This window comes from Salminus brasiliensis, chromosome 15 (assembly GCF_030463535.1).
Source record: "Salminus brasiliensis chromosome 15, fSalBra1.hap2, whole genome shotgun sequence".
NCBI classification, from domain to species: domain Eukaryota; kingdom Metazoa; phylum Chordata; class Actinopteri; order Characiformes; family Bryconidae; genus Salminus; species Salminus brasiliensis.
In genome coordinates, this window is record NC_132892.1 from 27,938,326 (window position 1) to 27,956,529 (window position 18,204).

Genomic DNA, 18,204 nt, shown 5'->3' on the forward strand with positions numbered 1-18,204 from the left:
ACTGGTTTTAGAATAACAGAATTGACAGACTGCCATACACTACAGGAAGTGTAGGGGGCGATACGGCTACATCATGTTTATATGATCCACACGGTCATTCTGACAGACTGCAGTACACTACAGGAAGTGTAGGGGCAACATGGCTACATCATGTTTATATGATCCACACGGTCATTCTGACAGACTGCAGTACACTACAGGAAGTGCAGGGGGCAACATGGCTACATCATGTTTATATGATCCACACGGTCATTCTGACAGACTGCAGTACACTACAGGAAGTGTAGGGGCAACATGGCTACATCATGTTTATATGATCCACACGGTCATTCTGACAGACTGCAGTACACTACAGGAAGTGTAGGGGGCAACATGGCTACATCATGTTTATATGATCCACACGGTCATTCTGACAGACTGCAGTACACTACAGGAAGTGTAGGGGGCAACATGGCTACATCATGTTTATATGATCCACACGGTCATTCTGACAGACTGCAGTACACTACAGGAAGTGTAGGGGGCGATACGGCTACATCATGTTTATATGATCCACACGGTCATTCTGACAGACTGCCATACACTACAGGAAGTGTAGGGGGCAACATGGCTACATCATGTTTATATGATCCACACGGTCATTCTGACAGACTGCAGTACACTACAGGAAGTGTAGGGGGCAACATGGCTACATCATGTTTATATGATCCACACGGTCATTCTGACAGACTGCAGTACACTACAGGAAGTGTAGGGGCAACATGGCTACATCATGTTTATATGATCCACACGGTCATTCTGACAGACTGCAGTACACTACAGGAAGTGTAGGGGGCGATACGGCTACATCATGTTTATATGATCCACACGGTCATTCTGACAGACTGCAGTACACTACAGGAAGTGCAGGGGGCGATACGGCTACATCATGTTTATATGATCCACACGGTCATTCTGACAGACTGCCATACACTACAGGAAGTGTAGGGGGCAACATGGCTATATCATGTTTATATGATCCACACGGTCATTCTGACAGACTGCAGTACACTACAGGAAGTGCAGGGGGCAACATGGCTACATCATGTTTATATGATCCACACGGTCATTCTGACAGACTGCAGTACACTACAGGAAGTGTAGGGGCAACATGGCTACATCATGTTTATATGATCCACACGGTCATTCTGACAGACTGCAGTACACTACAGGAAGTGTAGGGGGCGATACGGCTACATCATGTTTATATGATTCACACGGTCATTCTGACAGACTGCAGTACACTACAGGAAGTGTAGGGGCAACATGGCTACATCATGTTTATATGATCCACACGGTCATTCTGACAGACTGCAGTACACTACAGGAAGTGTAGGGGCAACATGGCTATATCATGTTTATATGATCCACACGGTCATTCTGACAGACTGCAGTACACTACAGGAAGTGTAGGGGCAACATGGCTATATCATGTTTATATGATCCACATGGTCATTCTGACAGACTGCAGTACACTACAGGAAGTGTAGGGGGCAACATGGCTATATCATGTTTATATGATCCACACGGTCATTCTGACAGACTGCAGTACACTACAGAAAGTGTAGGGGGCAACATGGCTACATCATGTTTATATGATCCACATGGTCATTCTGACAGACTGCAGTACACTACAGGAAGTGTAGGGGGCGATACGGCTACATCATGTTTATATGATCCACACGGTCATTCTGACAGACTGCCATACACTACAGGAAGTGTAGGGGGCAACATGGCTACATCATGTTTATATGATCCACACGGTCATTCTGACAGACTGCAGTACACTACAGGAAGTGTAGGGGGCAACATGGCTACATCATGTTTATATGATCCACACGGTCATTCTGACAGACTGCCATACACTACAGGAAGTGTAGGGGGCAACATGGCTACATCATGTTTATATGATCCACACGGTCATTCTGACAGACTGCAGTACACTACAGGAAGTGCAGGGGGCAACATGGCTACATCATGTTTATATGATCCACACGGTCATTCTGACAGACTGCAGTACACTACAAGAAGTGTAGGGGGCAACATGGCTACATCATGTTTATATGATCCACACGGTCATTCTGACAGACTGCAGTACACTACAGGAAGTGTAGGGGGCGATACGGCTACATCATGTTTATATGATCCACACGGTCATTCTGACAGACTGCAGTACACTACAGGAAGTGTAGGGGGCAACATGGCTACATCATGTTTATATGATCCACATGGTCATTCTGACAGACTGCAGTACACTACAGGAAGTGTAGGGGGCGATACGGCTACATCATGTTTATATGATCCACACGGTCATTCTGACAGACTGCAGTACACTACAGGAAGTGTAGGGGGCAACATGGCTATATCATGTTTATATGATCCACATGGTCATTCTGACAGACTGCAGTACACTACAGGAAGTGTAGGGGCAACATGGCTATATCATGTTTATATGATCCACATGGTCATTCTGACAGACTGCAGTACACTACAGAAAGTGTAGGGGGCAACATGGCTATATCATGTTTATATGATCCACATGGTCATTCTGACAGACTGCAGTACACTACAGGAAGTGTAGGGGCAACATGGCTACATCATGTTTATATGATTCACACGGTCATTCTGACAGACTGCAGTACACTACAGGAAGTGTAGGGGGCAACATGGCTATATCATGTTTATATGATCCACACGGTCATTCTGACAGACTGCAGTACACTACAGGAAGTGTAGGGGCAACATGGCTATATCATGTTTATATGATCCACATGGTCATTCTGACAGACTGCAGTACACTACAGGAAGTGTAGGGGGCGATACGGCTACATTATGTTTATATGATCCACACGGTCATTCTGACAGACTGCAGTACACTACAGGAAGTGTAGGGGCAACATGGCTATATCATGTTTATATGATCCACACGGTCATTCTGACAGACTGCAGTACACTACAGGAAGTGTAGGGGCAACATGGCTACATCATGTTTATATGATCCACACAGTCATTCTGACAGACTGCAGTACACTACAGGAAGTGTTGGGGCAACATGGCTATATCATGTTTATATGATCCACATGGTCATTCTGACAGACTGCAGTACACTACAGGAAGTGTAGGGGGCAACATGGCTATATCATGTTTATATGATCCACATGGTCATTCTGACAGACTGCAGTACACTACAGGAAGTGTAGGGGGCAACATGGCTATATCATGTTTATATGATCCACATGGTCATTCTGACAGACTGCAGTACACTACAGGAAGTGTAGGGGGCAACATGGCTATATCATGTTTATATGATCCACACGGTCATTCTGACAGACTGCAGTACACTACAGGAAGTGTAGGGGCAACATGGCTATATCATGTTTATATGATCCACACGGTCATTCTGACAGACTGCAGTACACTACAGGAAGTGTAGGGGCAACATGGCTACATCATGTTTATATGATCCACACAGTCATTCTGACAGACTGCAGTACACTACAGGAAGTGTTGGGGCAACATGGCTATATCATGTTTATATGATCCACATGGTCATTCTGACAGACTGCAGTACACTACAGGAAGTGTAGGGGGCAACATGGCTATATCATGTTTATATGATCCACATGGTCATTCTGACAGACTGCAGTACACTACAGGAAGTGTAGGGGGCAACATGGCTATATCATGTTTATATGATCCACATGGTCATTCTGACAGACTGCAGTACACTACAGGAAGTGTTGAGGGCGAAATGTTCAAGACATAGAAAGCAAGCAATCACTAGGAGGGACTTACTGCAAATTTACGGCTGCCAAACCTCCTCTCGAATATCCGGAAGTTGTAGATGAGTAAACTGCTGCAAAAAGTGTCCTTCACGTCCAGACAGATCAGCTTCCCACTCACCAGCCTCCAGACCTAGAGTAAGCAGGCACACACACACACACACACACACACACACACACACACACACACACACACACACGTTTGGTACAATTTCCAATATGAAAGTGAATCTAAAATGTGCTGTTCATCCCACACAATCATTTGTAAAGGTCAAGCAAGGACATGTTCTTAAGCCAGCCTGACTCAAGGCATCAGTATGGAGATGCTCCTTCAAAAAACTTTAACTTTCCAAGGCAGACTAGCTATATCCACCCACCCTGTGAGCATTTACTAAAGAAAAAATGCTCTGGTAATCTTTATCTGTAGTGTTGCTGTTGCCCTGGAATGCCGTTTACACCAAGAGTACACCATGTCCAAATGTTTGTGGACACCCCTTCTAATAAACTGCATTCAGCTACTTGAAGTCGCACCAATTGCTGACACGGATGTGTAATTTCACACACACACAACTTGTCTAGGCTCTGTTTCACAGAGAGATTATTAATAGTAAAGTGATTTTTTTTATCCAGTATGAATCTACAGTGTGTGCAGTTTCATAGCCTGATTATTAACGGTGAAGTCATTTTAATCCAGCATGAATCTGCAGTCGGTGCATTTTTACAATCTGATCATTTTTTAGTAGTAAATATAGCTCGACAGGGAAAGCTGCAGTGTGATTTTAATCCAGTAAACATTTTCAGCATGTAGTTTTTACAGCACACCCAATAATAATTCTAACAATTTTAAGACTGACTTTAATCCAGCATGAATCCACAATTGATCGTATTACATCTGGACAGGTTTTAATCCAGTATGAATCCACAACATGTATTTCTTGTTACAGTTTGATAGTATTACTTCTGGACAGGTTTTAATCCAGTATGAATCCACAACATGTATTTCTTGTTACAGTTTGATAGTATTACATCTGGACAGATTTTAATCCAGTATGAATCCACGACATGTATTTCTTGTTACAGTTTGATAGTATTACATCTGGACAGGTTTTAATCCAGTAGGAATCCACAACATGTATTTCTTGTTACAGTTTGATAGTATTACATCTGGACAGGTTTTAATCCAGTAGGAATCCACAACATGTATTTCTTGTTACAGTTTGAAAGTATTACTTCTGGACAGGTTTTAATCCAGTATGAATCCACAACATGTATTTCTTGTTACAGTTTGATAGTATTACATCTGGACAGGTTTTAATCCAGTATGAATCCACAACATGTATTTCTTGTTACAGTTTGATAGTATTACTTCTGGACAGGTTTTAATCCAGTATGCAGTTTTACTGTCCAACTGATAACTGGACAGTCTGACAGTAATGATCACAAAGTGGTTTTTATCCAGAACAAATGTGCAGTGTGTAGTTTTTAACAGTCTGACAGTAAACTGCAGAGCGATTTTTACCCAGTATGAATCCATTAGCTCGTAGAGTATAACTGCAATAGCTGCTTAGTGGTTTACTATGAATAATCCATGTGTTATTTTTTATACAGTTAAAGAGAAATACTGTAATACTGGTAGAGTGATTTTAATCCAGTATCAATCTGAATTTAACTGAATTATTGTAAAGTGATTTTAGGTAGTATTCATGGGTGTATCATGTGGTTTAATGCAGAGGAAAACATCCTGACTGTGACCTTGGACGATCTGTGGTAAACTGGGGTAATTACACAGGTATTTTTTTCCCTTATCAATCATCTCTTACAAATAACAAAACTCAGTCAGCTCAGAATAGGAATACTACTACTACTTATAATCCTGTACTGATGCTGTTTAGCCAGCACACATGCCCACACAGAAACTATGCTAAATCCAGCACAATGCTGTTCAACCCAGTCCTACATATCCATTATTAGTAGGGATGCACTGATACCACTTTTTCCTTTTCGATACGATACCAGATTTTCAAGCATCTGCCGATACAGAGTACCAATACTGACTTAAATACCCAATATATGGCTATAAATCCTGATACTTCCTTAAAAAAAAAAAACAGCAATGAAAATTGCCACAATGCAGTAAGCAAGTAGGGAAGCATAATATTACTAAGCTCGACTAAACAGCTTTTTATTTGGTGTTTAAAATTCACATTTCATTTGAAGTACACGTCTCTAAGTAAAAAGATATTAAAGTCAGTGTGTGCCTTAAAACAAGCTGCTTAATCTCAACTCATTAGTTTGATTAAACGTCTGTTTAATGGTAATAACTATTTATGCCTGGCTGTTTTCGTTTGCTTAAACATTTGGTTTTATATGCAAACCAAAATGTTCTATGTAATAAAAAATAAAAGGAAGCTGTCAGTAAGCTTCATGGCATCTGTGCTCTGTATTGCCGATACGATACTGCGTGTAAGTGCCAGTATCGACGAAGATATTAATGCAGTATCAGTGCAACACTAATTATTAGTGTCTAATACTACTACCACCACCAATACTACTTGATCCTGTGTAGGAGGCCGGGTTAGAGTAAAAATAAAGAGCATCTAGTGACCCCACCAGGCCTGGCTGAAAAACATCTCTTCACATACAGTACACACGCTAACCCAAAGAGCCACAAAGCACATTCTGCTGTACGAATATCCGATTGTATTCGATCCTAGCACCTGCTGCGAGTCTCCACTCTCACCTGTTTGTGCTGCTTCACGGCCTGAAGGCTGTACATGAAGAGCTTCTGGTACTGAGGCAGGCCCAGGATCAGCAGCACAGTGAGGGCGCCAGGCAGCAGCAGCAGGCTCTTGGACAGAGGAGCTTTATCTGCAAAACAGAGGTGGAGATGGAAATGTTGGGTCCAGAAGAAGTTGTTTCTGAAGAGGCACTAAGGCAGCGTTATCCGTCCTGTAGCACGAGCTACACGTGACCCTAAGGCCATCAAGCCTGGACTAGAGGGATGCAAACCCTGGAGCAACAGGTCTACAAGCTAGTAGGGCTTTGTTTATACGGCATGAGGCAGGTATTGACCTTCACACCACGGCTGTCATCTCGCTCACTTAAGACCACGTGAGACACAGCCTTTCATTCGACTACGGGAGTTACCTAAAAAGTCCTAAACCTTCCTGGAGAATGAGCGAAACGCTAAACACACTACACCATTGTCACTGCTGACGCAGATGTGCAATTTCACACACACAACTTGTGCAATCCATGTAGAGAAGTACCGCCAATGTAACAGGACTCTTACTGGCACCATGCTGCCTAATGCCAGGCGTGGGCCAGAGGGGTATGACGGCCCCCAGCACTGAGCTGTGGAGCAGCGGAAGAACTGTGCTCCATTCAATACTTGTTGGGATGAGTTGGGGATGGTGAGGTGAGGTGGGGTAGGGTGGTGTGGTGATCATCCAACATCCTGACATCACTAACTCTCTCTTGTTGATGAATGCAATCAAACCCTCACAGCAATGTTCCTCCAAAATCTAGTGGAAAGCCTTCTTCCCTGGACAGTAGAGAGAGTTACTCCAACAAAAGAAGCAGGATCAACTTATTTAATTACCCTTGAGTTCATAAAAGACAATGACTGAGCAGGTGTCCCAATACTTTTGTCCACATGATCTCGATACAGAGGTGTATGCGGGTGACTCCACATTCTAGCCTCGGTCGTTTTGGCTGTGGCTAAATAAGGTGTCTAGGAGCGTGGAGGAAAAGCAGTAAGCTAGACTAGACTAATACGCAGCTAAATAAGCTCTTAAATGGCAGCTAGCTTCAGTTTGGGCTGGTTTTAAAGGGAAGCCCGGGCAGTAAACACCGCCTGCTGAGAGGCAGAGCCGGAATGAATGGCAGGCAGGGCGAAGGCGAAGGCGGACTCACACAGCCCTCTCGACCCGGTGGTGGTGAACATTCCGCCGGCCACACGCTCAGGACGCACCGCCGAGACGAAAAAACAGCAGAAACTAGGCGATGGAGCTGGTTTTCACGGCCATGAACTTAATAAAAGTTACAGGGAAGGAAAGGAAAAGTCGTTGTGGGAAGGAGAGAGGGGAAAGGGTGACGGGGACGGCAGCTGGCGGGGGACAAACTTCATGTTTTCTTTTCTACTCCGCGTTTTCGAAGTAGCTGCATGTCGACGCCGTGTCCCAATTGTAGGCTACTTTATTAATAATAATAAAAAAAAGTCTGTCTTAATTAATATCTTAATATTCTTAATATTAAAACATCGAGCTCAAACTATGCACTAACAGCATTTAGCAGCAGTTAACTATAGCTATAAAAGCTCAGAATATCCAAAGCTAGTGCCGATAGACCCTGAATTCCCTGCCTTGCCAGAAATTAACATAATGCAACAATTTACAAGCAATCCACGACTCCTAATCCTGACTGTAGAGAGTATTAAATTCTACCCCCAGTGTGTCTTCACTTTAAACGTCAGCAAAACGTGGCATTTGACCAGGGCAGGCCAAAGAGTGAAGGCTGCACTTCCCCTGTTTGGACGCCAGGTGGCAGCACGAACAAACGTAAAGGGCGCCCGCCCAAGCCCACGCAGTTCAGGACAATAAGTATAATTAACACAGTGCGTTTTGAAGTCACTGTTTTTCTGACGTCACAAATGCACTCATTTGCATGTCCCCGCCCATTGCACAGTTTAAGAACTATCTTTGCAAATGAGGTACGATCCAGGCAACCAATCAGAGGTTAGCAGTCATATGTTATATTCGTATTAAAGGTGCAATAACAAAAACAGCCTGGGCCCGGTTTCCTGGTAGAGAGAGCGTTTAGTTGGAATCTCACTCGACCGTTTAACCGTCAGTTGTTTTTTTGGGGGAAAACAAGCCCAGTTTAGTTAAAAAATGTTGGAAAATGTTTGTATAAAAAACAGTTATGGCTGATTTTGGATACATAAATCTTTGCAAGTGGGCCTTAAGAAAATATTAAAATATATTAATACTATTCTGGAAATTAAAGTCCAAGAAAAATGCAGGCCATGTTCCCTTCAAAGCCAGGCAGTGGCTTATTATTATTATCAAATTCATTTAAATGATGGTATTATTGAAGTGAGTTTGGCTGCCAACTAACCTGTGACCTCTGTTTCCAGCCTACAGTGTATACAGTAAACATCCTAAAGTATCCAGACACCTCCTCTAATTAGTAAACCGTGCACTACACTAGTAATTGTGGACTGCCAGTAGAACTAGACACTCTTGAGTTGATGTACATGAGCTTTAGATCCCCATGCCCAACGCTGAAGAGGGGAATAAGGCCCCTAGCATTGGGCTGTGGGGTAGTGGAGCAGCCTTCTCTGGAGTGATGTAGCTCTATCCAATATCTTTGGGGTGAGCGTGATGATTTGGAGTACCTGATCTCAATGATGCTCTAATGGTCGAATGCAATCAGGTGTAGGGTCTTCTCAGAAGAGCAGAAGCTGTTGAAATGATACTCTTGATTTCAGAGGGAACATGGAACGAGCATGTGTCTGCGTATAGTGTGTCTCTTCATTTAGGCCTCGTTTCTCAGCTGGGAAGCAAGGCTGTGTGTACAGGATGCTCTCTGTTTAAGTTTTAAGGATAAAGAAGCCCACGCTGTGCCTTTTTTTGAGCTCTCATGCCGGCATCTAATTTTAATCTTCCCCAACAAGAGCTTTTCTCTGCTGGAGAATTAATGAGAACAAGATGTCTTTCATCGGAGTTGATTTTGTGAAAGCCTCAGCGAGCAGCTGCCTCTCCACGGGGAAAAAAAAGAGGCAGAGAAAAGCGAAGAGTCAACAGCAAGCTGCTACAGTGAGTAAAAAATACCTCTGTTTGTTCCCCACCACTGGCTCCGAGATGAATGGGCCTGTTTGTGTTATGGCCATCTGTTGGGGATGTGATAGGTGTCGCGCGGCGGCCGTGCTGAGCAGCTCTCAGGGTTTTCATAAGCTAATCATGTAATTGGACACAATAGTCAGTCAGTGACTAATGGAGACGGGCTGGAGCTGCTGAACACGACCTGAAAGCGGCTTTATTTACTCTTACCGCTGCTCAACTGGGGTGGACGGAGCGGTGGGGTGATGCAGCTGGGGTTAGGGTAGGTGTTACAGTGCGTGTGTGTGTGTGTGTGTGTGTGTGGGGGGGGGGGGTGCTGTACAAGTGCAAGAGTGGAAAATGCAGAGCTGTTGATTTGGAAGTCCAATCTTTCTTTAAGCATCACTTAAAGCAACATTTTAGGTGTCAAATAATTAATTTACTGGTCATTTAAGTTGTTTGATGGGTAAATAGTAGATATGTGACTATGTGGTTGGGGTGAAAAATGCTCAGATGCCGTCTTTATAAGTGTGAACGCTACCTTTCAACTCTGATGCGCACCAAACAAGCAGGCCGAGACCACCTGAGCAGGTGGGTCCCGGCCCGTTTCTAAGCGAACTCTGAGGTGGTTGGTGTTAAAAATGAACACAACACCAACCAAACGTGGTCCCTCCTGCCCGCAAGATCTAGAGGGATTCTCAATGTGAAGTACGGCAAGTTGGGGCTGGTGTTCTTGGTGGTACTGACTTGGTAAGTTCGTGTCATGAGTACAAACTCCCGAAGACAGCAGGACGCTGTACGGTACATGATACACTACAGCAGGGTGGTGCGTAATGCACTCTGAGATATTTGGCTTCCTGATGAATCCTTAGATAGAACACTGTAGTCAGTTAGCCCTAAGCTTAGCCCACAACCACTCACTGTCCCGGGTTTGACCTTCCCGAGGCTCAACGTTACTGGTTTAAAACAATAAGCCGGTGTGAGTTTAGCTCCAGTTTGGTTCTGAGCTGAGGTAGTCTGTTCGTTCTGAGGGAGCGATGATGGAGAGAAGAGGATTGAAAAGCTAGCTTTTAGCCTAGCATGGGTTCCGGGTTCCAGGAGCCATTTCTCTTTTACTCTTGTGTCAATCAACCAGGTTTCTTGTGTGTTTGAATTTGATGTATTTATTATAACAGCCAACCCCATTCACATTGTATCAGAGGTTCATGATGAACGGACCAATAGAAATTCTCCAAAATGACTTGAAATAAAAGCCTTTTACATCGACTTACAAGGTTTTTTTTGGGTGACAGCAATGATATGCTTAACAGTTGATGCTTTCACTCAACTATATTTTAGGCTCCAGACTTGAGACCATTCCCATGTTCTCACAATAATACCATTTGTGTGTGTGTGTGTGTGTGTGTGTGTGTGTGTCTGTGGGTACCAGCCACAACCAATTAATCATAGATGCTGCATACCTTCTCTATTACATCTCCAGCCATGGTCTTCGTTACAAACACTTCACGCCTGTTTACCACTGTTTACATCACACACACACACACGCACACACACACACACACACACCCACACACCCACACACCCATGCTCACGCGCTTACACTTTTTTTTACACACTAACCCCAACCATTTTCACACACAGACTTGTTTTTTTACAGAGTCAGTATACATCCATGAAACTCTACAGAAGATACAATTCAATTTATTTATTCTTAATTATTAATAAATTGTTTAATAACTAATTAAACTATAGTTTTGACATTATGTGTCAGTTCTTCCTTACACTGTGGCAAAGTTTTATGATGAATGGACCAATAGAAATGCTCCAAAAAAGTTACTGTTTGGGATGAACAAGGTTTTTGCATGGCAGTGACAGTGCATACACTATATGGACAAAAGTATTGGGACACCTGCTCATTCATTGTTTCTTCTGAAATCAAGGGTATTAAAAAGACTTAATCCTGCTTTTGTTGGAGTAACTGTCCAGAGAAGAAGGATTTCTACTAGATTTCGGAGGAGCATTGCTGTAAGGATTTGATTGCATTCAGCAACAAGAGCAGCGTTAGTGAGGTCAGGAGGTCTCCCCGACTCATCTCAAACATAGTGGATGGAGCACCATCCATCTTTCCAAAGAACACAGTACTTCCACTCCTGCCAACACCTGGCATTGGGCATGGTGCCAATAGGTTCATAATTATCTGCTCAAGAGATTGTATTGGCATTGTATTGGATTCTATTGGCAATACTTCTCTACAGGGACTAGACAAGCTATATGTATGTATGTGTGTGTGTGTGTGTGTGTTTGCACACCTGTGTCAGCAATATGGCGCAAAGTAGCTGAATTAGAATGGGTGTCTACAAACTTTTGGACATAATGTAACATAAATGCAGTGATAATCAGGTTTAGTGTTGTTAGCCCTGTTTTCCCGGTTGTGTCCTCATAATGTACAAAAACTCCCCACTCCACACACACACACACACACACACACACACACACACACACACACACACACACACACACACAATCACACAAAATTCCACCCTTCTCCATTCCATATGCTGCCACTGCATCATCATATTCTTAATCATATCATCGGTCCAATGAAAGCGACCCGCTAACGACAGGCCTTCGGGATGGTATTATTAGGGGCTGGACGTGACTCATGTCTGTGTGAGTTAATGAGATGATTTGAAACTGAATACAGATGCTTGAACGAAAGGTACAGGGGCGCCATTAGTTTTTATGACAAGCCCCCGAAGGACCTAGGGACCGTATGAAGCTTTTTTTTTTTTTTTTTTTTTTCCTTCCCACCCAAGTTTTAGATCAGTATTGCATTTTCTATTCGAATGGTTAAGGTTATGAATTTGGTGCTGGAAACTGATCCGAGGTCAGATGTGTGTGTAAAAGCTGTAAAAACGCAAAGGCCCCTCAGCTCCCATATGTTTATTCACTGGCCTGCGCTTTCTTTCCATCCATATTGTTTCCATTACACACAAAACATATCCAAACATCCGCCCAGCAACATAGCACCACACGGGCATGACTGCTTTTCTGTTTCCCCCTGTTTTTGAATGTATTTTCCTCTTCTGGCTTTCCTCTTTTAGCCTAATAGGCTATTAGTGGTAGCCCATCGTGTAGCCTCAGAATGAAAGGCATGTGGAATCTGCACTGGACCGGACTCCTGACTATCATTTACCTTGTTATTTGCCTCGTGTTTGCTCATGTTAGGCACTATTCATCATACTCTAGATGGACAAAAGTATTGGGACACCTGTTCAGTCCCTGTTTTTTCCGAAATCAAGGATTTATCCTGCTCTGTCAAACTGAAAGCTTAGATCAGCATGAATACCAGCGTCCAACACCTGCATATCAGTGTTCAGAACACAAGAAGCCCTGGTTTGTACTGGTGTGGTGCTGGTTGAGCAGCATACCAGTGTTCAGAACACTGACGCTGATGGTGTGTTTTTTTTAAGCAGGATCAGTTTACACGATAAACCTTCTACTACTTACATTTACATTTATGGCATTTTAGCAGATGCTCTTATCGAGAGCGACTTCCAGGGTTACTCATATTACAGAGTAGGGCCAGTGTAGTGTTAGTTACTTCTGTGCTCCACCCCTTTATATAGCAGATTCTGTGAATTCCTGTATGGACACTCTATGTATTGGAGATGTTCTGACCTCCAGTCGTCTAGCCATCACAGTTGGGTTCTTGTCAAAGTTCATCACCTTCAAGACCTGACTGTTCACTCGCTGCCTAATATGTAGACCCCACCCCTTGACAGATGAAGCCACTGTAGATGAAGAGTTCATCCTGCTTTTGTTGGAGTAACTCTGTAACAGTCTCTGCTGTCCAGGGACGAAGGCTTCCTACTAGATTATGGTATTTTTGTATATATTAGGCCTGTAGAGAGTCACTCTTATGTGAAATAGAGGTTGGTCTGTTTGGATGACGTTTCCAGGCTCCATTTGGTCTTTTCCTCCTCTATATGCTCGTCCTCAAACTTAGCTTAAAACTTAGGAAGTGAATCCTTCAGAGAAACATCTAGAAAAGGCAGAAGAGGATGGAGGAGAAGTGTCCCCCTCTGTCAAACAGAAGACACAAAAGTGATGCTGTTTAAATAACAGGAAAAGAAGTATGAAGTGGTGCTGATCAGTTTCCACTAGAAACCTTCTACGACTTCTGTGCTCCGCCCCTTTATTCAGCAGATTGGGTGAATTCCCGTATTGAGACTCTAACAGACGTATGTTCGGTTACAGCGAGCAGAGAAATCAGCCATGATGGCCAGACTGGTTGTGTTTCTTTGATACTAGAAGCAGAGTGTCTCTCCTTAGCTGTGAGGCAGGTTATGATGATGAAGGGGAAGGACATGAAGGGGTAAGGAGAAGACCCACGTGAAGCAGACGAGGAATGTTTGTGAGGGAGTTAAACTGGGGGACAAATGACTGTGTGCTTTCAGTAATGAAGAAAAGGCAGATCTGTAGTCAGCTGTGCGTCTCCTGCTGTTTGCTTTGTCCATTAGAAGGAAATGAGCAGATGGCTGTTGGCCTTCTCTTGTCCTCTCTTTCTCTCCAGTCCGCTCTGGCTGTCCATGTCGATTTCTCTCTCTCTCTGTTTTACTCTCTCCTTCTGTTCACTTGCTCTGTTTCTCTCTCTTTCTCTCTTTTTCTTTCCTTCCGTCACACTGGATCCTTTTCACTTTACTGTCCTTGTATCTCTCTCTTACACCAGTTCTCCTTTTGTCTTGCTATTCACATTACTCTCCTTGTATCTCTCTCTCTCTCTCTCTCTCTTACACCAGTTCTCCTTTTGTCTTACTATTCACATTACTCTCCTTGCATCTCTATCTCTCTCTCTGTCTCTCTCTCTCTCTTTTGTTGTGTCCTTATTGTCCATTAATCTCTCTCCTCACAGTCTGGCCGGCACAAAGCTGACAGTGAAGGCCCAGGGGACGACAAGCGAAAACAAGCCAGTCCAGCTGTCAGGAGGCGGCCAGGAGACATCGGCCCTCCCTCACGAACGTCCACTCACAACCCCCCCCCCCCCCCCACACACACACACACACACCACCAATAAAAGTGTAGCTGCAGTAGTGTGGGGAAACAATAAATACTCATTAGGGAGCAGTTGAATGGAGAAAACGGCGCTCAGAAAGGCGGGATGTGACAGAGCTGCCTGAGCGCTCTGACCGTGATGTCCACCAACATCTGCTTCTTGTCCTGCTGACTAGCGGCAAAATGGATTCAAATGGCTCCCTTCCACAGAGAGCGTGTGTGGGCTTTCGCTGAGGAGACGGGGCGTCAGTGATGCTGAGGCTGTTTCTGAGTTTGCTGCTTGTCTGTGTTGAGTCCCTCAGGACAGGCTGGAACTGGAGTGACAGTTTTTAATCCAGAAACAACAGGAATCATCCTTTTCCGACAGAATTTGGCTATTGGCTGTGAAGTGGTGCTGTCCAATTAATTATTACCTTTGGAATTCAGTAATTACTGTGTTCAATATATGAGCAATTGATGAATTTAGTCAATTAGCAAATGTAATCAATTACATTACATAATATATATATATATGGAGTTTTTTATACACCACGATGTGTGTGTGTGATTTTACTTGTCATTTCACATTGGGAGCCCATTCTCTGATTGCATACAGAGGACGGGAGAGAGGATGCTAGCCTCCCAGCTGCTACTGCTAATAATTAAGTGCTCTTATAATTTTGGATGCTTGTTGTAATTGCTTATGAATACAGTAATTATTATTATTACCTAATATAAAAAGTGGTGCCTCCATGGATCACATCAGTGAGCTTCAGGTGCCCATGACTCACTGGTCACTGGTTCTCCAACTCATATTTTTGGTAGGTATTGACCACTGCATACCACGAACACCTGATGTTTTGGAGATGTCCTGACCTCCGGTCGTCTAGCCATCACAGTTTGGTTCTGGTCAAAGTGGCTTAGACAACCACATAGTATATAGTATATAACGGAGTGTATATTATATATGATATACTGGTCTCCCTCAGGCTGTTTCCCACTGGAGAAACTAAAGAGCCAGTCCTGTGTTGGTTTAAGCTTTAAACAGGGGCTTTAAACCTCAGGTTAGACAATCTTCCTCTGCATCTTTCCTAAACACAGCAAATACCTCCATTTACTGTGGGTCCATTAAAAGATCCCTTTTGGAATTTACACTGTGGGGCTGTAAGCCGCACTAAGGCCTTTCTTCCTTCCTTTTTAGTGGTGAAGAGTGAGCGAGAGAGAGAGAGAGAGAGAGGCACAGTAAAGGTTGATCAAAGTAAACAATACACTCTTGGGTCAAGAGCACTCAATTTACCGGCATTTCCTGTGAGGAGAGTTTAGAGTCGAAAGCAGTAGCAACACCCCCCCACCCCCCCACCACCTCAACCCTGGCCCTTCACTGACGAGACTCAATTTCACGGCACATTATCCCTGCACCATTCTCCCTTTACCTAAACACTCTGTCTCTCTCTCTGTGCCCCTCATTAGTAGCGAGAAAGAGCGGTATGAATTAGTAATGGCATGGAAAAGGTCTGAAAAGCCGTTCGCTCTTCTTCTGCCCTTTCATTATCCGTCCGCAGGCCCTGCGACTCATCCCTCCTCGTTTAGATAACACGTCCTCCGACTCTCCCTCAGCCACCAGCCCACCACTCTTGAGCGCTGAGGCCTACACCGGCGCTAATGCAGAATATCCCCTTTCCGATTAGATTACATTAGCCTTATCTCCCTGCCTCGCTGTGGCTGGGCGTATCTCTTACTTCGTCGCGTGCCACGCAAGTGCAGGCAAGTGTCAGTTTGGTCACACGGTCGGTAGGCTTCCTAATGACGCCATCATGGGAGTTTACCGTAACTGGAATAAAAGGGTACAGCAGAAAGGGTCGGGTCTGCTGCCCCTAAAGTTAATTGCCCGCGACAGCAGTTACAGAGCAAACTTAGCACTTAAGCCCCTGATGAAGCAAGCCGACTGCCAGCTGCTGAACGCCATCAGGCGGTTGGTGAGTGTTACTGCATAACTACACCATATGAACACAATGGTCAGCCAATTTACATATGTCCAATTCCCAATTACTAGCTAGGACACAATCATCCCTCTAGCACTGGGAGGGCAAAGGCTAAGCAAGCTAATTGGACACCATCACGTGGTTGGGAAACGTCCATGGGTGACCACTGTCTATGGTTTGGGTAGTTGTGTCCAGAACTGTTGTCGCTAGCTGATACTTGGCACTTGCTACTTTGGCCAGTTGAACATGTTGAACTGATGTTAGCGTTCAGCTAGCACAGACTGTTCCCACCTAAAATCCACTATCCACAATCCACAATCACTAGCTTGGACATTATCCTCCTTCCAGCACCGGGAAGGTGAAGACTAGAACATGAAATACGTGAGATACGTAAAAAACCAACCACCCCCATGTTTTTTTTTTTTTCAAACTGCTGAAGGACACGCTAGGAGGAGAACACTAACTGCTAGTTCTATAACTGCTTTAGCATCAAACACTGAATGACTGGGGGATAGGGAGGACCACTCCAGGCTACCCTTTCAGAAAGGGCAAGGCCAGAAACTTTTTGAGCAGTAGAAGTTAGAAGCTGTCTATAGAGAATGTAAATCCAATAAAATTCACTTTACCACATAATCAATGATGTCATTATAAAAATATGTATGTATACACAGTGATCCACCACAACCCTTGACTTTTAAAGGCTAGCAGGCTGTTTTTTTTGTCTGGACAGAGAGTCAAATTGCTTAAGACCTGACGTATTCAAGAGTCAGGCCTCGTCACCAGATCCAGGAATAGATTTCTAGTCCAAAAAAAAAAATCCCTCCCTCAGCTTTCCCTAGACATGTACACTTGGGAAAGTCTGTGCTGCCAGACCAGTGATATAACAGTTTTTTTTTCACATTCAGAAATAGAAGTTTGTTTTGCCACATATCTTAAAGTTGCCCAGCGGGAGAGAGTAAGGCAAGGCAGTGGGAGGCTGTGTTTCCGTTGGACTGGAATTTGGCCACAATTGAGGATTAACAAAAACAAAAGGGGCAAGGTGATTCACAGTCCTTATTCATGTTCCACAACAGACACCTATGTTTGTTCTGATGTAGACAAATAAGGAAATCCAGTAATCATAAATAAAAGAATTGACCTTTTTTGACAAGGATGGGATGGGTTCCCCTTTGGAGTCTTTCTTCCTCTTGAGCTGAGGAACTTTTCCTTGCCACTGTCATCAGCAGCTTGCTTAAGAGAAGCTCGGACCGGGATCTCTGTAGAAGCTGCAATGTGATTCATTGTAAAAGTGCTATAGAAATAAACTGGACATCCGAAACCCAAGCTAGAAGCCTAAAGTCTGACCCCACAGAGGATCCCACAGAGTTCGAAAACAGTCCAAAAGACAAAAGAGTAAGAGTACGCAAAGCATTACATGCAATACATGAGGTTGGACTCACTGTCAAATTGACATGATGTACCACGATGTACCTGTGATGAACTCACCGCCACTCAGGCGAAACTTACCACAGCCGGCGCGGAAATCACGTAACATCCCAAACAAGG

At 43.9% G+C, this 18,204-nt stretch overlaps 1 protein-coding gene across 2 annotated transcripts in view; it reads right to left on the minus strand.

The window, feature by feature from the left end:
• Positions 1-7,908, minus strand: part of ubac2 (UBA domain containing 2) — a 42,382-nt gene extending 34,474 nt beyond the window's left edge. For both annotated transcript variants that reach the window (XM_072657545.1, XM_072657544.1), the window contains exons 1-3: positions 7,737-7,908; positions 6,562-6,689; positions 3,835-3,954 (exon numbers count right to left, since the gene is read on the minus strand). In XM_072657545.1, coding sequence (XP_072513646.1) covers positions 3,835-3,954; positions 6,562-6,689; positions 7,737-7,767 — 279 coding nt within the window. In that variant the 5' untranslated portion in view covers positions 7,768-7,908. The remainder of the gene's footprint in view (positions 1-3,834; positions 3,955-6,561; positions 6,690-7,736) is intronic.
• Between the last annotated feature and the right edge of the window lie 10,296 nt (positions 7,909-18,204).